We start from the raw sequence: 20,291 nt of genomic DNA, 5'->3' as shown, positions 1-20,291 counted from the left end.
AAATTAAGCATAATGATTAAAGATCACAGCGAAGAGAAAATCTTTTAGTTTGCCCCTGGCATCGGCCAAATCATAGCCTGAATAGCTGCAAAAGCCTGATGGATTTCTACAGGGAAGACAATTATTTGAGAGATTTCTAGTTGAGGGCAAGAAAAATGAAAAGTAAAGCTACCGAGATAAATCCCGACAAGGTGAAAACTAACACCCACACGCCCACCATCGCCACCAAGTCCACCCAATACTGCGGGAAGCACATGACCTGCCTCGGGAAAGAGCCGTATTAACAGCTTTAACTCTTTTGGAATCAGGGACCCCTTTAACATTCCCTGTGCCGGCACAGGCTGGGATTAAGGAAGTCCTTCACACACGAGATGATGTGCACAGAGGAGGCACCTTGGGGGACGTTTTTATTTAACAATCGTCTCGTCTCAGTGAGCCCCTTTCGTGTCTCTCTCTGTAGCGTAATTTTCTTTAGGAGCTGAAGTGCATAACCACGCTGTGCCCTGCAGAGAGGGCTACACTCAGAATGTTCGGGAAGGCTTTGGCAAAAACTCTTCCGATTAATAGGAAAATACTGAAGAGGGGGTGATTCATCTTTTATTTGGTTCGAATAAATTGCCTTAGAGAACAGCAGAACACTCTAATTCCAAAGTGACTCGAGCCCTGTCTTCATCAGAAAATGAATATCTCCCCGGAGACCGTGGTATTTGTAACTTAGTGCTGCGGAATTCACTTTATCCCTTAATAAAAACATAATCTCTTTATCCAAAAGAACACTATTACTGCGAGCTTAGAAATCAATTATAAGGTAGGAAAATTAAGAATTATTCCATCTAATTTGCCTTCTCATATCCCCAAACAGGTTTTACTTACTCTGCTAGTTCATATCGAAACCTCCAATTCCTGCTGTTATCGGTCACTACAAATTCTTGAAGCTGATAAAGATATTCTCTCCTCTTGTCTTCATGAAGCAACTATTTTTTAAAAATGTATACATAAATGAAAGTGCAGAACCCCTCCAAACGACCCCAAATGTATTGTTTTATTACACTTGAACTCGTACAATCGTCCCCGGCAAGATCTGTGCATTCCCCCGATGCCTCGAGCCCCGTCTATCACCCGGTGTGGTTGTGAATTAAGGCTGCTGCTAAGGGACCTCACGTGTACCCCCGAATGCCTCCGACCTCCGCCCCGGTGGGTGTGTGTGCTTGTGTGTTCCTGAATGCCCCCGGGCTCGTCCCCCCTCACAGTTTCCTGCCTGAAAACAACACGTGCGTGTGTGTTCGGAAAACAACGCCACTGCTGTTTCCCAGGGAGTCGGCTCTCTGCCGTCAGCAGGAGAGGAAAGCAGAGCCGGTGCGTCATGCGCCCCAGTCCGTCAAGGGCAGCTCGTGGTCATGTGGATGCGAGTAATTAGTTTCTCTAGGTCGTTTTTAAAGCCTTATTTTTACACTCATCATTCCTTTAAGACAAAAATTGAAGAGGCCGGAAGGGAAGCAGCAAGGTCTCGCAGAGAGAGCCCTCCCGCAGAACTGAGATTGGAGCGCAGCCGGCTTCTTCCCCTGGGTGACCCCGGGCACGGTGCGCACCACCCCGGGGGCCTGGGTTCCTTCGTCCTCACGGGGCGCGCTAGGCTACGCGTCTAGCATCCTCCGTGGGATGAGACCTCCGAGGGACAGGAAGATTGAAAGGCAAGAAATAACAACAGTTACCCATCACTGAGAACACCCTCTATAAGACTCTGGATGGTAGACTTCAAGTGAAGAAACCCAGACTAGTTGCTTTTTTGTTTCTCACTGCTCCTTCACACAGCCAGGGTTTTTGTTTTTGTTTTTTTTAAGACATTGCTTTGAAGTGGGAAGGTCTGGTCTTTATTTTCAATCCTTCTTCCTACCTTTAGAAAGTCATACAGGTGTTTGAGAATTCCTATTCGTACTTCATCCAGGTCCTTTAAAAATCCGTTGAAGATGGGCACCAGGTCAGCTGCTGTTAACTGGTCCCCAAGAATCGCAGCCAGCTCGTGAATAGAGAAGGCCAGGGTCCGACGCACCTTCCACTGCGGGCGCACGGAACACAGATCACGGGAAGCAAGCGTGAGTCACCGTCACCAAGAGCACAAATGGCATTTTTAGGGCAGAACGGACACCTCCAGGGGTCGGCCACCAAAGTGTTCATCTCGTGAAGGCCTGGTAGGCGTGCCAGATGGCACCCACATGAGAAACAGGCCGGCACGCCCTGTGGCCCTTCCCTTCACTCTCGAGCAGACGACCCCCGCCCCCCGCCCCGCCCCTCCAGTTCCGCGTGTGCCGCCGAACGGGTTCCTGCTTTACCTGCACGTCAGAAGCCAGCGTTTCGTACGTATCTTTGAGGCAATGCCAGTTTCGCCTGCCCAAGGTAAGCGCCACCCCCGGGAGGCTGTAGGCGCAGTGCTTGGCGATGTCGGTATCGACAGTCTGGGCTCGAGCTGGGTCAGTCATCGACACGTACTGATCTAGCAGGGGCTGAGGTATTACATCCTGGGAAAGAGCAGAGAGAGGAGACCATCATGCTCGCAGGAGAGAAGGAAAACGCTCAGAAAAACAAGGAGTCTGGAATTTGGAGGTGAAAACAGCAAAGCAGAGACGTCAGAGGAACCAGAGGCCTTCGTCCAAGCTCAGGGCTCTGGATTGGTGAACTGCTCTGCAGGAGGTGAATTTTCGACTTGGACCGAATGAGGCTAAAGCAATGTCTAGACCCATCTCTTCCAAATTTGTCTAGCATGGGATATTCCAGAGAACATTCTAGACACCAACATCTGGTTAGTCCGATGCACACGCTCTTGAGAACGGAAACCACCTTGTCTTGTGACTGCCTGGCACCTCGAGCCCATACACGCGGATTTTCACTAGCTTCTCCCAACTGATGGGATGGGTCACCGCCTTCCTCAGACATCACCCACTTACCTTTGCTTCTGTAAGGATAATGGAATACAATCATTTCAAACATTTAAGAGACCCTACATAACACAAGAAGCCAATCCACAAGATAGAACCAAGTCAAACATAGTTCAACCAAAGAATCTGTCAAAAATTTTTCAGACCAAAAAAACCCCCCAAAACTGAAATGACTTGTATAGATACTATTAAAGGACAGGTGTCACGTTTTTTTCTCATACTTGATTTGCTTTATTAAAATACTGTTCTAGGTTGTTCAAAAGACTCTAAACACTCCTTCAGAACTTGTGTTTTGTTTTTTTTTTAAGTAAGTTACACAGGAAATATTAGCAACACAGATGATGAACGAAGAGAAGTCATTAATATTGATGGGAACTCTCTGGTTCCCCTGGCCGTTCTTAAATTTAACTTCCAGAAAATGTGAAGTTTTCAACTGCTTTTCTTTTCAAGGAACAAACCTGTAATTTAGATTTATTCTCCTCGAGTGGGGCGGGGAGATGCCTCTGCTCGGTCTCCAGAGGGTCCCTGACTCCACCGCAGGGTTCGCCAGGGTCCTGCAGAGTTGATGGGACACGTTACCAACTTACCCCAAACAGGAAGCTGTCCTATTGTTCCCCCCTCAAGGAGTCCTCTTTCGGTGCCGGAAATGACCTCCGCGGACCAATACTGGTGCTTCCCTTCCAGTCACTGGTATCTCTCCAGATGTGAAAAAATATATTTGCACAGTTACAGACGACATGGTAGAGGTCAGTCACCTTAAGTGCCAAGGCAAACAGATGTCGTACATTTTCATCTCAAGACTGCTTGAGGCCCTTAGAGAGGACAGGCTGATGTTGGTGAGAACCAACAACCTGCCCTGACCATCCTTTAAGCCCCAGGGTCCCAGGGTGGCTAATCAATGCCCGGCAAGTAATGTCACAAGTTTAAGACAAAAGCCATCCCAGAAGGCAGCGCGGAGCAAACTCGTCCGGCATTTCTCGGGAACCGGAGACACGGGAGCAAGGTGCACCTGCCGGGACGGATGGAGCGGGGTAAGGGGAAGACCTATTCCATCTGAGCGAAAAGATACAGCTGATAAAGGAGTATTTACCTGGAAAACTGTTCTCGATTTTCACGTGTACAAACACTTCTGATGTTTGCTGATGGACCTTTACATTAGGTTAACAATTAAAATGAGCAAGAACACTCAGCGGTGACATATTGGTCTCTGATCATTGATTACATTAGCAGAGATGAACCTGACCTTCTCCTCCAACCGTCACATGGGTTCCTACGTGCACTTGAAATGTCATGCTGTCTACCAGCTTAATGGATCCTGACAAATCAGCTCAATATATGATCCAGGAAAGTCGATTAATACACCGATAGATGCTTCGTTTGCTCCGAGGCATATGCTACCACAATCTTCAACCCCCCAGGTTTCCACTGAAACGTACTGCTTGTTTCAACAGAGGCCAGCCCAAAACAGAAATGTTTTGGTATGATAACCTAAGACCTCAATTTCTCCAAGTGAATAAATACGTATATGTTAATATGCAATAAGTCATTCGTCTTCTCTCAGGAGTTAATCTGACTCCGAAGTCTTTGGTCCAGTTGTTATGCACAGCACTCGCCCCGGGTGCAACGTACCATCACCAGTGACAGCAACCTCAAGAGGCACTGGGAGGTCATCTCCCCAGAAAACCACCTGGCAGTCAAGACACAGGCGAGAAGCTCCAGGGCACCCCCCCCCCCCCGCAACCCCCCGCACTGGGCATCTCGCCACACGGACGGTGCGCGAAGAAGGCAGAGTAGAAGCAAGGAGCCAAGAAGGCAGAATAGACGCAAGGGGCGGGGTCAACACCGAGGCACTGCACCAGCCAGCCGCCCGGCCTCGGCTGCTCTTCTGTCGTCTCTGGGAGAGAACACTGTCCTGATCACTTAAGCTCTGGGAGTTTTCTGTTCCCTTTCCCTTCTTTTGCAATTGGAAGCATCCTGACTGATCCCAGTGGAACCTAAGAGTCCAGCTGCAAATTCAAAAGCCCTGGCACCCACCCCAGAAGCCAGAGGCCTGCTTCACGCGAGCCCTTTCCAGTCCCTCATGCAACAGAGCCAACTCGGAGGAATCTGTCCATTTTCTTTGCTCTCACTTCCGTATGTGACAAAGAAGCCAGACTCCGATCACGTCTCCACCACAGCAGACATGGCCATGCTTTCTCCCTAACCTGTGATCTCCACCCTCTAGGCAGCACGCTACCGATGAGAGTTTTCTTGCCTGTTTTTGAAAACAAACCAGCAAAACAGGACATCACCTCATTTCTTACTGATCAAAGACAACCTGGACAAACCCCTAAACATCTTATATTCAGGCTTTTCAAGCGGGTCTTTTGTTTTGTTTTATTGGAACAGGCCCAGAGGGGAAGGCAGGTGAGGAGTTCTCTCAGTCCCTAAGATCTCATTACGGACGGTGTGGGTGGCACAGCCGCTGGGGCTCCGGCCCCCCGAGGGCCTGATGAGACGATCCACCACGGCACAGGGACGGAGGAGAGGCCAACACGCCCATGATTTCATGGTCCCGGACTCCTCCCAGATTTTAAAGCTCTAGTCTCACCCCCTGAAGGACCCCAGCTCAAAGTGGCCCCAGAGCACGTTACTAGGGGTTAGGAAGGCGTCGGAGCCTCCCGCCACTGGCGAGCGGGAAAGCTGAAGGGACTCGAAGTGAGAGCAGACTGCGGGCTCCCTCCTCTCCCTGAATGCAGGCTCCCGGTCTCTCGGGGGCCGGTTCCAGGCTGCAGGGTAAAAACTGCTGAGCCGTTGGCCTTTCAAAGTCTCTCCTCCAAGAAACAGCACGCCGGGGCCACCACTGGAGCGACCACGTGCCAAGAGAGCATCTACGGGGCGAGGACCGGACATGGTGGGCCACCTGTGAGGCCTGGGCCAACCTCCAGTTCTAGGAGCCGCCTGAACCCACCCTGTGCTATTACCAAAGGCTGTAAAACAGCAGTGAATCGGGGCATGTATATGGTTAATCCTCCCCCAAAGAACCAAGATTCGTCCTCTTCGGAGAAGAGGGAAGATACTCGTTGGTCCCCCCACTCCTGTTTTTGCGGAAAAGAGTCAGGCTTATCAATCACCTGATTGATTGGTTGTCTAGTTATCCAAAACATGACCTTAAGAACAAAATTAAATTTGGCATTTATCATCTCTGCCGAGATATATTAATAAAAGAAAATGCAGCTTTGTGATTTCTGTCACATCCTCGGGGGCAGAGGGAGAGGGCAAACGCTTACTGTGCTTTGTAATATCCTGGCCACGGAGAGCTCCTTCTGCGACGATGAAGCCGACAGAGCCATCTGATTGTCAGAGGCAGGGCTGGGATCTGAAACGGACACTTCATTTAGACCTTCTGTCGGCTTGTGCGCGGGCTCATTCACAGAGTCAAGCTGTGCGGCTCTCAGTGCAGCTGATAATACCTGAACCTGAGCTGCAGGAAGAGAAGTTTCAAGAATTTTAATAACTTTATTTGATTTGCAGGGACTCACTTCAGAGGGGTGTTCACAACAAGGCAGCCCGGCTGCGGGTGTGCCACGTGAGCACGCGCCTTCCGCACATCTGTCCAGGCAGTAGCCGTGCTCCGGGGTCCCAGAACGAGCTCTCGGGGAGGTGGTGATATTTACGGCCGTTAACTTTAACTGTTCCAACCAAACACCAGCCATGCACAGAGCATCAAATCTGAACTCGAAACGCCTCAATTAGGACAATCAGGCTTTGCCTCCATCATCTTCCACGGTGCCTGAATGCCAGTGTCTGTAAGGTCCACCTACTCGGTGAGGGGTCCTGCTCCCCCATTTATAAAGCAAGATGGCTGCCTTCTCCACCACACACACACACACACACACACACACACACACACACACACACACTAGTTCCTACATCCTGTTTTCTACTAGTTACATTCAACAGACCTCAAGATTCATTGAAATGTTTAGAGCTTGGAGCTGGCTTCCCTGCTGGGCCCAGGGCAAGGTCCCACCTCCTTAACGCAGCACACCAGGCCCTTCCCAATGGCCCGAGTCACATTTCCAGCAGCAGCCAGTTCACAAAGAGCCAGCGTGTCGTTTATTTCTGAAACTTTGGGGGTCACAGACCCCTATGAGCTGATGAAAAGCCACGGGTCCTTCCTCAAAAAAGAAATCAGGCACGCGCATACACGTAAGCTTTTACAATGACGATTTCCAGGAGCTGAAGGAACCCTCTGAAACTCATCCCTCTCAACTCTTCTGGACGGCGGGCTCCTAGCCGTCGTCTTTCGGGGGCCACATCAAACGCTGCCCGCTCTGCAAGGCCTTCCCTCAGACATTTCCCCTGTCCTCAGGGGTCCTGCCCCGTGCTTCCATGGCGCGCCATGCCTCCTCCTGTCCCAGCCCCTGCCGCACCCTGTACCCGTGGCTCGTTTACCCCTCCACCTGACTGTAAGGTTCCTCCCGTGTTGGTCACTGCTGCCCCAACACCCGGCCCGGGTCCCGGCGCTGAGATCAACGCAGCTTTCGAAATGTGTTTTCCAAAAACAGACCTTTGTCTGTAGCTATTAGAAGTGATATGTTACATGTGCTCAATCCTTCAGCAAACATTGACTTAATTTCCTTTATAAATTTAAAGAAAAAGAATAATCAGAGGGCTAACTGGATTTTCACATTTCCTTTCCCGAAAGCTTCACAAATCTTTGCCCGGCAACAGCAGCCAGTGTTGTTTTTTCCAATTTCCCCAACCCAAGGAAGAATACAAATATAGCACTGTTTAGAGCAAGGAGAGGCGTGATAATGGATATGGATTGCAAGGCCCGGCTCCCAGATCAGATGCTCAGTGGGAGCACTAGTCATAAAACGAAAAATACCCCAGAGAAGAAGTTGTACTTTTCCTTGCTGTACAAAGACAAAAACCTTAAAGTTTGGCTAAGGGCTGAGTTAATAGGCTCCAAAAAGAGCACCATTCTCAGCGGTTTGTAACTAGAAAAAGCATTATAACGTGGGAAATGATGTAACAGCATCCAAGGAGCTAATAAAATTTCCACTGCTACAGACGGGCCCCGCAAACTATCTGCCTTTCTATTAAAGCCGACTTCGGCCTCGCACAGTTGCAAAAGCAGGAGGCAAAACCCGACAGGTACCTGCACAGAGATCCCCAGAGCTCCGGCGTGGGGAGACCAAGAGAGAGTCTCTCCTGCCCACGCGGGCACTGTGCGCGTCGAGGTAAGCACGCACAGGCGCTGTGGCGCACGGCCCAGAAAAGCCCCGTTTTCTCTTTAATCACGATGGATGACATTTACCTTGAACATCTGGATCATCCATCACATGCTCCTGTAAACTATCAAGGACTTTCTGAATCTCGCTCCTGGCCACGCAGCTGTTTTGCACAGGCTCGGGTCTGCTGCAGCCTTCTTCGCGTGGCCCAGCCTCACTCAGAAGCAGCTCTTCCAGGTCCTTGCTTATGTCAGGGAGAGGAGTTCGCCAATAGAGGAAATTATTGAATACGTCCTCAGGACTCTCTGGGCAGGTCCAAGAGCCGGGTCCAGGGTGGCTGTTGACGGGGAGGTCGTTCCTCTCAGGGAGCTTGAGGGTGGCACTGGCCTCTGGGGAGAGCCTGGTCAGCTCAGCTCCAGCCAAGGCAGAGTCTTCCACTGAGTTTCCCATCATGCCACGAGAGGAGCTACGGCACAGGAAATTGCTGGTTCCCGCGGACGTGCCTTCCGTGGGCAGGTCTGGCTCCGTGCACACCGGCCTTGCGGAACTAGGTTAAGATTGAGGGGGGCACTTTCAGCACCATGTAACAGACTGGAAGTAAGATGGGTAAACGTGAAATCCACATCCTCCCAGGCCTGGTCCTCCTCTTTCCCTGGCCACCCGACCCTCCCGACCCTCCCGAGCCTCCCGGGGGCGAGCAGATCATAGCCTCACAAGAGCATGAGAGGTCTACCCAGCCCCCTTTGCCCCACTGGGCATATCGCACGCAGTGAAAATGCCACGCTAAAGTTCAGCCAATCCCTCCATTATATGCAAGTGGGGAGTCACCCTGGCTTCTGCCGGCCACACGCCCAAAGCCAGACTGTGTGTGCTTATGGCTCGTTAGTACCCCACCAGGGGGCAGGCACTGGAAAACAAAAGGTACTGAGCGACACTGGTGAGTGCTATTTGCTCACCACTTGGGAGAGTCTTGAGGGACGTGTGCACTCGGGCCTAACATACGGCAGGAGCTCAGTGAATGTGGAGGGACAATGATGGGGGGGAAGGACGCACCAGTCTCAAAAAGGAGGTGTGCTATCTGACATGTAAATCACTACTCCCGTGCTCCAGTGTGATGTTGACAAGGGAGAGACGCTTGCAAACGACCTCAAGCGGTCTGGTTAGCGTTGTACCCGTGATCCTCAGACAAAAGATGAAAAAACTCCAAGACCGATCGCTAGAACTGACTAGAGAAGCAACACAGCGTCCACCAACGGTGGGTCAGGAATGGCCCCTTTACGCGCACGCGATATCCCACGTTTACGTGCACGTAACATCATCCCACGGCATAAGCGTACATTTGAGGGATTTCACATCTTCGCTTGCGTAAGTCACCCAAAGAACTTCATTAATCAAAAAGTAAGAGAAAATTTTCTTTACAGGTTATTTAATCACTACTCTCAATGAATATTTTATCTAAATTTAGGAGACACAGTAGCTTCATTATTTATAACCCAGTAGTCATGCTTCAAAATCATTATTGCAATTACTTTTTGCTTCTTTACATAATTAAAGCTCTAATATTCCATCTTGCCCAGGAGGTCACTGTTACTAAAGCTCCAGACAAGATAATTGCTAAAATTTTAGGTGGACGCTTGAGGTGAAGCGCGGGCCCCGGTAATCATCCCGCTAGGAGCTCACCAGGCCGAGGACGTGCTTCCACAACTGCCTGTGCCGGGCGACCCCGGGGTGAAATCAGAGTCCAGGCCCCGAGCCGGTGGTCGGATGCTGAGGGGGCCGTCTTCTCCAATATAAAGGCCAGCCCTGGGGGGGTTCGCAAAGGTGGAAATGAAGGGGCCCAGGGACTGGAAGGCCGCCTGGCGCACCTGCGAACGGAGAGAACAGAGCGGCGAACGTGGCGTCAGCCACACGAGTCAGGCCCCAGGCCGGGCAGTGGCTGACCACCAGACTCGTCCCTGTCCGCCGAATCGGCTCTAGCGAGGCAGATTTTCTAAGGCTTTCTCCAAATTCCAAATAGACCATTTTTCAACAGAAAATAAGGGAAAACTCACTACCATCCTGTGGTTTCTATTCTCCCAGAATTGTAATCCCACATCGAGTGACTGCACACTTCACAAAGTGCCTGACCAGACTGTATGGACCACAACGAGCATGTTTGTGAGAGGAACAGAAAAGGTTAACTCTTCGGTTAGAGTGTTTTCCTTCTCGTTTCTCGTTCCTCTGATACTCGTTCACGACAGGCATCAGGGTGTGGGCCGCCTGCTGACCACGCACCAGAGCTTCTGAGACTTTAAGCGCCCTCACCCTCGCAAGGTCTAAATACGCCAATCAGTAACCGAAGAGACACAAGTCCAGGGGCCAAGACGAGGCCAGTCGGCCCGCGGTGGCTGGCGGCCAGTGCTGCCCAGCGGCCCGCACTTACCCATCGGCAGGGGTCGCTGATGAGTCTGATGAAGAGGGGTGACAGCTGGGCTCTGCGGACCTCCGGGGACGCGCTGTAGGACACAGCCATGAAGCACTCCGCACAGGCTTTTCGCATCCCCCACACATTATCTGAGCAGAGCTCCAAAAACTTTGGGATCTACCAAAGCAAACAAAACCGTGCTACTCAAACTTGATCACCCTGAGAAGGGCAGAAAGCTTTTCTCGTGCCTTTTTTAATTACGGCGTATCCATAAATTAGTGACAAAGAAGACGGAAATACATCCTAGTCTAAAAGGAATCATTTGAAATGGAAAGAAACTATGGAAGGAGAGTGAGGAAACATTTCCTTTAGAGATGGAAGTGATAGAAGGTAAATTGTTAAAAACTGACAGTAATGCAAAATAATTCCTATCCACAGAAATGCAAACGCGTCCAGTGGAATGTGCTCGACGATCACCCTGGGCGCTGAGCAGTTCTGAATCCACATGCAAGTTCACGTCAGTATCCCTTGGTCTGACCATGAACGCGTGGCCCTTCGAGTTCCCCATTAAGCCAGGTGTTGGACCTTACCGGTTCCCTCACGAATAAAGGACTTCAGTAAAATCTTTGACCTCTTTCTTCACTTGCTATCTGTAGGAGGGTCATGACCACATCCTCTTCTAAAATTTATCCTTCAAAAACGAGGCTTTGTTTTTGATATCCCAACGTAAAATAACCAGCCAAAATCCTCCACAAATGTGAATCCCCGACTGTGGAAATATCCACCGACAGAAAGGTTAGCATGTCGGGCACTGCTGTCCTTCATTCAGACTCATTACACAGAAGACTGTCGATTCAGAGCGACGGCCCACTAAGAATTATTTGGGGGGTCAGAAGTATGTTGATGTGGTGCCCGCTTGAAATAAAATAAAATGAGCTTCTGAACTTGAATTTAAAAATCAATTTGGAGAGTATACTTTTTGAGCTTGCATTCTAACCATACAGGTCACACATCCTGTCCGGTAAAAATCCCGTCCAGTAAAAGTCAAATAAAAACGCAGGCTGGGCATCCTGTCAAATCAAAGCGGCCAGCCCCTATTTAGCGTAGTTCTGCGTAGGCACCAGGGAAACAGGGAAGAACAGGAGAGGGTGAAGACCCCACATCAGCGGAACCATAATGAGGTGTGATAAGAGACACGCACGTACTCCGAGCAAAATGTTACAGGGGTGCTGAAAAGGGAGGGATTCATTCTCTCTGGCACAGTGGGTAGGTGAGCCTCGAGAAGGAGAGGACTTTGCAGAGGCGTGTGCACATTCGAGCCGGGTTTGAAGTGCGAGTTGGGTCCCCCCAGGTGGGGAAGACACTGGAAAGAGAGGGATGGTAAGGAGCAGAGGTGTGGCAGGGGGAAAGGCAGAAAGCGCCACGGGAGCGGGAAGGCCACCTGCTGGCTAGGGAAGTGGTTCTCTGTCCTGCCGTACCTCAGGATCTCAGGGGATTGACGGGAAATGCAGACCCCTGGGCTTTACCCACCCCCCGCCCCCCGTGAGTCGGACACATGGCCAAAGATGAGACCCGCCCAGACTAGGGGAAGTGGCAAGAGGTGAGGCAGGAAAGGTACTTATGAAGGGCCCCAAAAGGCCAAGAAGGGTCTGAATTTTAACCTGTAACCTAGAAAACTCCCACTGGTCTGGGAGCCCAGGAGTGAGGGGATAGAGTCTAGGTATTCTAGAAAGAGCAGAGGAGAAGGGACAGAGTGGCTTAGACAGTAAGAAGAGACTCGGGGGGGGGCAGGGGGAGTGATCAGCGAGGAGGTGACAGCAAAAGGCCACAGTAAAGTGGGCTGGGGTTGCTTCCGCTCCGTTCCATGGGCCAGCTGCCTAACACTTATGGGAAAAGGTTATAGCTTCAGAAGTCAAGAAATTTGGAACGGATGAATGCAAAATTGAGCTGTCATTCCGAAGTAACGGATTCATAAGTACAAAACTTCACACTTGATTTTAAAAGTGCCCTAAGAAGTGCATCAGCGATCACAACTGGCAAAACTTCACATACCAGAAATTTCTCAGTGGCTTCTTGTCCAACGGCACGACAAATATCACCAAAATTTGTAGCACACACCTTAAAAAGGCAAAAGGCATACCCGTTATCGTCAGCTTTCTTTTTGTCTTACCAAATCGTGACAACTAACGAGCAGAAGCCTCGAGGGCAATGACTCCTCTAGTCAGGCACCTAACAAGCACTTACTGATTCTGCCGCCCACACGGCACAGCCCAGTGCCCCTGGTGCGTTGGAAACAGAAGACTTAAAACAGAGTACCAAATCCTAGGACTTTCTGGCTCCCGACTGATCTCAATACATAATGCATTTGGTGAGCAATAAAGCAAAAGAGACCCCGAATATTCTCCGCGTGATAGATGAGACCTCTCTTCTTGCCGATGCGTCACAAGGAGAGACCAGAGGGAAGATGGCCAGTGACGCAGCAAGGCGGAGGAGGAGGCTGTCTGGGGAGGCGTGGCAATGGCCTCGGACAGGAAGAATCTGGTAACCAAGTGAACAAGCCACCGAAAGGGAAGGGGGAGGGCAGGGGTTGGAGTTGGAAGGTACGGCAAAGGTTAAGAGGGTCCGGAACAAAGGGGCGCAGCTCATGAAGGACTGTGCATGTTAGGGCACAGCACCTAACTGCAAGTCAGTGAGGTCCCGTTGCTCGTGTTCCTGCGACTAAGAGTAGGGGGCTGCCTCATGCAGGACCCGTCTCCAGGTCCCTGCGCGCACCCCTAGCTGCAGCCAACACGGGCAACGCTGTGCACAGGCTCTCCTCACGTGGTTCCCAGTGGCCACATTTTTCTTCCAGCCTGCGTCTACTAAAGCAGCCGAGAAACTGCCAAGGAATCAATTTTGAATTCTCCAACTGTTGGAATTTTTTGAGTTTCGAAACTCCGTGTCCCAACCTTCCGAACTTGAAAGAGCTTCCCGTCCCCACACAATTCACAGAATCGAGGGAGCAGCAGGCGTTCGACTGTGCCCTTGTTCAGCACCGAAGCCAGTTTGCAGATGATCTAGAAGCAAGACAAAAAGCAGAGTCAGTTGACACACCACAGCTCACATACTGCACACAGCTCCCAGTAAATTCCAGAAGCTGATATTCAAAACACGGCCGAGATACCCAGGAAGTAAACGTGGAGAACGCTTTCTTTTGAGTTCTGCCTAGTAATATGATCGGTAGAAGGCCAAATATCCCTCAAGATTTCCTCAGATAAGAGTCTGTCTGAAGCTCAAGCATTGCCATTTGCCAGGTACCCAGCATGTGTCCGAAACATAAATGAACAACTTGTGTGTGTTAACTCACTTTCCTTTCCCCAAACCCTGTGACCTGGGCATCATTTATCGTCATTTCTGCAGATAGAGAAACTAACACTCGCAGAGATTAATTAATGTGACCCAACCCCAGCAGTGGTGAGGTAGGAAGTACATAACAGCTGGTCAGAGTAGAAAAACAGTTGTTGGCGATCCAGTAATGACACTACTGGGTATTTACCCCCAAAATACAAAAACACTCATTCAAACACTATAAACACCATGTTTATGGCAGCGTTATTCACAACTGCCAAATTATGGAAGGCAGCACACACACAATGGACTATTACTCAGCCATAAAAAAGAATGAAATCTCGCCATTGGCAACAGCATGGATGGAGCTAGAGAGTAATGGTAAATGAAATAAACCAATCGGAGAAAGAAAATTACCATATGATTTCACTCATATGTGCAATTTAAGAAATAAAACAAATGAACAAAGGCAAAAAAAAAAAAAAAGAGAGAGAGACAGGGAGAGGGAGGGAGGCAAACCAAGAAACAGACTCTTAACTGCAGAGGGCACCGGTGGTCACCAGAGGCGAGGTGGGTGGGGGGATAGGTGAAATCGGTGATGAGGATGAAGAGGACATTTGCCACGATGAGCACGGAGTGATGTATGGAAGTGCTGAATCACTATATTGTACACCCGAAACTCACATTACACTGTATGTTACCTGTACCGCAATTAAAGTAAAACGAAAATGACTGGCTGCCACTGGGAAATGATCAAGGGCTGGTAGAAACTACAGGAGAGCAGATCCTTGAGAGAAGGAGCCATGCTCCATAAAAATGCACCTTGCTCTTCTGCCCAGGCCTGACCCACCCCGTTCTGCATTGCTACACAGTGTAACTGGACCTCAAGCAAAAAGTACAGCATTCCTGGCTTGAAAAGTCAGAGAACAGAGAGGGAGGTTGCCAGAGCCGCTGAAAAATGAGGGCAGAAATCCTAGGAAGGAAGGAAGGAAGGAAGGAAGGAAGGAAGGAAGGAAGGAAGGAAGGGGAAAGGTCAAAAAGGGCAAGCCCCGCTCCCCCAGGTCTGTGATTAAATACTCCTCTAATTCTTGGCTGAACTCAAAACCGTGCATACCCAGAGGAGATGGGGAGGTTCACAGGGAAAAGCAATTGCCCAAAGGCAGAAGGAACTGAATAGTCTCAGCTGCTGACTATCTCAGAGGGAAGAGAATCTGAACTGTTTGCTAGAACAAAGGCAACACTCTTCAGAAGAAAATAACAGAACCCAGAGTGTCTACAACGTTTCATCGGTTGCTAACAACAGACAATAAAAAGCTCACAGTACACTTACCACGAGGAACACGGAACACGGGGTGATGTATAGAATTGCTCAATCACTAGAATGTACACCTGAAGCTAACATAACACTATAGGTTAACTATATTGGAATTAAAATTAAAAACTTAATGTTGCAAAAAAATAAAAACAAAAACACAGATCTAGAAAAAAATTCATACACATGAGAGGAAATAGGAAAATGTGGCCCACAGTCAAGAAAAATAGTCAGCAGAAACAAACCCACAGAAGAGCCAGATGTTAGCATTACCAGACATTAAAAAGTCTTTGAAGCAGCTCAAAGGCTAAAAGGAAATAGAGTCCTAATGAATGAACAGAGAGGAAATCTCATCAAAGAAATGGAAACTATAGAAAAGAACCAAGCCTTCTGGTAATAACACAGTCAGCTTGATCTGACTTACCGTCCTGCACATAGCAACTACAGAATCTTGAAGAAAAAAAATTAAAAACAACCATTTAAGAGCACTGGAGAGCAACCAAAGGCGGAAACTAGAGGGGACGTTATCGTTAAAAGACGAGCTGCAATAGGAAAGATTTGCAGGGCAGCCCCAAAGTGCGTGCTTGATTCAATTTGCTGAAATCTGTGATGGACTGCTAAATTCTACGTGCATGGGGGAGATCCCGGGAGACCCAGCAAAGGAGTAGTGACCAGAGATTTCAGCAGCTACACACCACAAAGGAGAGAGCAGGGAGGTGGAGATCAGACAAAACAAATGCCCGCTACATGAAAAATCACTTTTAGAGCACCTTATAAAACAAAATAGCCATCTTATGACCAAAAAAGAAAAAAAAAATCACCTTAGAGAAATAAAACAGAATCCAGACTCTCAACAGTGTATCATTTATAATGTCTGGTGTTCAATTAAAAATAACTACCTATGGGGGCACCTGGATGGCTCAGTCGGTTCAGCATCCCATGTCATGATCTCATGGTTGGTGAGTTCGAGCCCTGAGTTGGGCTCTGTGCTGACAGCTCAGAGACTGAATGAAGCCTGTTTCAGATTCTGTATGCCTCTCTCTCTGCCCTTCCCCCACTCATTCTCATTCTCTCTCTCTCTCTTAAAAATAAATAAACATTAAAAATTTAAAAAAGAAAAAACTACCTATGTGTTGACAGGAAAAGGTGATCCATAATAAAGAAAAAAAAGTGGTCAACAGAAATCGACACCAAGGTGAGATCCCATGTCACAACTATCAGACAAGGACTTTTAAAAAGCTCTTATAAATATATTCAAGGATTAAGAGGAAAACGTAAGCATTATGAAGGACACATTGGGGTGCCTTGGTGGCTCCGTCGGTTAAGTATCAGACTTCAGCTCAGGTCATGATCTTGCAGTTCATGGGTTCAAGCCCCGTGTCGGGCTCTGTGCCAACAGCTCAGAACCTGGAGCCTGCTTCAGATTCTGTGTCCCCTCTCTCGCTGCCCCTCCCCACTCATGTTCCCTCTCTCTCTCTCTCTCTCTCTCTCTGAAGAATAAACAAACATTAAAAAGTTTTTTTAAAAAAAGGACACATAGGGGCGCCTGGGTGGCGCAGTCGGTTAAGCGTCCGACTTCAGCTAGGTCACGATCTCGCGGTCCGTGAGTTCGAGCCCCGCGTCAGGCTCTGGGCTGATGGCTCAGAGCCTGGAGCCTGTTTCCGATTCTGTGTCTCCCTCTCTCTCTGCCTCTCCCCCGTTCATGCTCTGTCTCTCTCTGTCGCAAAAATAAATAAACGTTGAAAAAAAAATTTTTTTTTTAAATATAAAAGGACACATAAAGAATCTCTGTATCACAGAGATTACAGAAACTATAAAAAAGGTCAGAGCAGAAATACTAGAGCCGAAAAATACAGCAACTGAAATTAAAAACCTAATGGGTAGGCCAAACAGCAGATTAGAGATGACAAAAAGAGTCACTGAACTTAAAGACAGATCAATAAAAATGATCAGATCGGAACATCAGAGAGAAAATGACTAAAAAACCAAACAGAACCTCAAAGACATGTGGGGCGGTGTGAAGCACCCCGACTCTGTGTGATCTAAGTCCCAGAACGAAAGGAGAAAGCAAGAACGGCACACAGAAGAAAAGCACTCGAAGGAACACCAGCCAAAATTTCCCGAGTCAGGTGCAGTGCACCAACACACAAATCCAAACAGTTCAATACACACAAATCAGGATAAGCATTCACTCCGCAAAGATAAAGAGAAAAATTTTAAGAGCAGCCAGAGGAAGAAAGGATACTATAAATACAGGACCGTATGAATGACAGCTCGCTTCTCCAGAAGACTACAGGGTGAGATCTTTAAAGCGATGCCAGAAAAAAAAACAAAAATAAACCTATAAAGCCACAAGTCTGTATCTAGTGAAACCATCAGTCAAAAATGAAGGCGGGGCGCCTCGGTGGCTCAGTTGGTGGAGCATCCGACTCTTGATTTTAGCTCAGGTCATGATCCCAGGGTTGTGGGGTCGAGCCCCACATGGGACTCCGTGCTGAGCATACAGCCTGCTTAAGATTCTCTCTCTCTCCCTCCACCCCTCTCCCCCACTCATGTGTGTCCTCTCTCCGTCTCTCTCTCTCTCTCTCTCTCTCTCTCTCTCTCTCTCTCTCTCTCAGAAAAAAGAAAAAATGAAGGCAAAATAAAGATATTTTTAAATAAAAAATGGAGAGATTTCATCCTCAGTCAAGCTAAAAAAAATACTGAAGTTCTTTAGGCTGAAGGTATGATACCAGATGGAACTTTAGATCCAGGAAAGAAAGGAAGACTACCCAAACTGGTAAAAATGTGAGGCTATTTTTTTCTTTTCTTAATTTCTTCAAAATATGATTGTTTACATCAAAAATTGCAATACTGTATTATCAGGTTCATAAGGAAGGTATATGTCCCAATGTGTGTGAAACAACAGCACACAAAATAGGAGAAGGAGGGTGTGGAATGACTTCATTGCAAGGTGGTATAGGTTTTGAAAATACTCACAGAGGAATTAAAATATAGCACTACAAAAATACTCAATTGGCCCAAAAGAAGGCAGGAAAGAATGAACAGAGGAACAAAAAGAGACGAGACAAATGGAAAAAAATAACAAAATGGCAGAATTCAATCCCAATATAATCACTGATTACATTAAACATAAACAGACTGAATGCTCCCATTAAAGAGCAGAAACGGTCAGACTAGGTATACAAGCAAGGCCACCTCCATGCTCACGAAAGCGGGAATACTTTAAATGTAAAGACACCTAATGAGGAGAGTCAAAGGACACACACAAGTACACTGTGACAAACCATAAGTGTAAGAGTCCCGGAGGAGTTCTACGAACATCGGAGTAGACCACAAGATGCAGATTGCTATCAGAAGCAACATCGTTCCTTAATAAAAGGGTCAAAATAGCACAAAGATATAAATGTAAAAGCTTTGCATGCTTAAAAGGGAAAAGATGGGCTTAAAAGGAGTTTTTCCTCCTTAATAAGCTAGAAAAATATAAGCAAACTGAAGTAAGTAGAAGGAAGGAAATAATAGTAGAAACCAATGAAAAAGAAAACAAGCAATAAAGAAATCAACAAAGACAAAAGTAGGTTCTTTGAAAACATCAATAAAATTGATAAAGCCCTAGCAAGACTGATCATGAAAGAAATAAAGGGGGGGGGGGAGGTGTGCCTGGATGCCTCAGTGGGTTAAGTGTCTGATTCAGGTCATGATCTCACACTTTGTGAGTTCGAGCCCCAAGTCAGGCTCCACACTGCCAGTGCAGAGCCTGCTTGGGATTCTCTCTCATCCTCTCTCTGTCCCTCCCCCACTCACTCCCTCTCTGTCTCTCTCTTTCAAAATAAATAAATAAACTTGAAAGAAGGAAGGAAGGAAGGAAGGAAGGAAGGAAGGAAGGAAGGAAGGAAGGAAGGAAGGAGAAAGAAAGAAAGAAAGAAAGAAAGAAAGAAAGAAAGAAAGAAAGAAAGAAAGAAAAGACAAGACAAACTATCACTGCCATAATGAAAGGGGAAAATACTACAGATCTTACAGGCATTAAAGAAGGGATAAAGAAATAGTATAAACAACTTTAGCCCCATAAATTTAACAACTTAGATGAAATTAATGAATTCCCTGAAATACACAACTTACCCAATGACACAAATGAAATAACAAATCTGATTATAACCCCCTATCTGAATTGGATCTGCTATCAAAAGCCATCTCACAACGAAAACCCTTGGACCAGAGGTTTTACTGGTAAATTCTAACAAATATTTAAATTCTAGCAAATATTTAAAGGGAAAAAAACACCAATTTCGAATAAGACCTTTCAGAAAACAGAAGAGCAAGGAACGCTTCCCAACTCGTTTCTTGAGGCCCAAATAACCCAGAGTCTAAAACCTGACAAAAAATATAACAGGAAAAGAAAATTGCCTACAATAGTCCTCTTGAATATAGATGTGAAAATCCTCAGCAAACCGTAAGCAAATAACAGAGAAGGGAGCACTCTTCATGGCAGATGGACTCGAACAGTCAATGCACGCTATACTAGTGGGTGGAAATTTGATGACAAGCACACTTACAAAGCCTCAAAGTAACTCCCCTTCTTACGTCCAGAGGGGAAAGAAGTCCCTAAAAGCTGGGCAGACACCGCCTCTATCTCCCCAGTCACCAGAGTCAACAAAGGCCAACTTCAGAACAAACTGGAGTCTTGGGCCTCCCGCCAAGACACATGAGAACATGTTACTTCATGTTTCTTGCCAAACAGAGCCTGAATCCAATCATGAGGAAACATCAGACAAACCCAGACTGGGACAAACTCCTACCAAAGAACTGGCCTGTGTCTTCACATGGAAACGTTACAAAACTCAGAGGCTCGGGACCTGCTCCAGATAAAAGGAGACCGAAGAGATGGGACAATTCCATGCACCTAGTGATCCAGGACTGGATCCTGGACGAATGACAACATCTGAACTTGAACTGTGGAGGAGATAGCAGCATTGTACCAGTGCTAGATTTCCTGATTTTGATCAATGTGCTATGGTTGTTTAAGAGAGTATTTCCTTGTCTTTAGGAAATACACACTGAAATATTTAGGACTGAAGGGGCATAATGTCTCTCACTCC

General features: G+C 47.7%; 1 protein-coding gene across 12 annotated transcripts in view; it reads right to left on the bottom strand.

Annotated features, from left to right (window-relative positions):
* The window catches only part of LOC101092674 (putative serine/threonine-protein phosphatase 4 regulatory subunit 1-like), an 82,951-nt gene that overhangs the window by 6,839 nt on the left and 55,821 nt on the right, over window positions 1-20,291 (bottom strand). For 8 of the 12 annotated variants that reach the window (XM_023251071.2, XM_045053450.1, XM_023251072.2 and 5 more), the window contains 10 exons: window positions 13,505-13,612; window positions 12,609-12,674; window positions 10,575-10,733; window positions 9,833-10,017; window positions 8,239-8,699; window positions 6,203-6,396; window positions 3,392-3,487; window positions 2,331-2,516; window positions 1,895-2,056; window positions 874-974 (listed from right to left, as the gene is read on the bottom strand). In XM_023251071.2, the coding sequence (XP_023106839.2) occupies window positions 874-974; window positions 1,895-2,056; window positions 2,331-2,516; window positions 3,392-3,487; window positions 6,203-6,396; window positions 8,239-8,699; window positions 9,833-10,017; window positions 10,575-10,733; window positions 12,609-12,674; window positions 13,505-13,612 (1,718 nt within the window). The remainder of the gene's footprint in view (window positions 1-873; window positions 975-1,894; window positions 2,057-2,330; window positions 2,517-3,391; window positions 3,488-6,202; window positions 6,397-8,238; window positions 8,700-9,832; window positions 10,018-10,574; window positions 10,734-12,608; window positions 12,675-13,504; window positions 13,613-20,291) is intronic. The other 4 variants (XM_023251073.2, XM_045053448.1, XM_045053449.1 and 1 more) reach the window with 4 other exon arrangements.

Source organism: Felis catus, chromosome A3, assembly GCF_018350175.1.
Source record: "Felis catus isolate Fca126 chromosome A3, F.catus_Fca126_mat1.0, whole genome shotgun sequence".
NCBI lineage: Eukaryota > Metazoa > Chordata > Mammalia > Carnivora > Felidae > Felis > Felis catus.
This window is presented reverse-complemented; position numbering and strand designations above follow the sequence as displayed.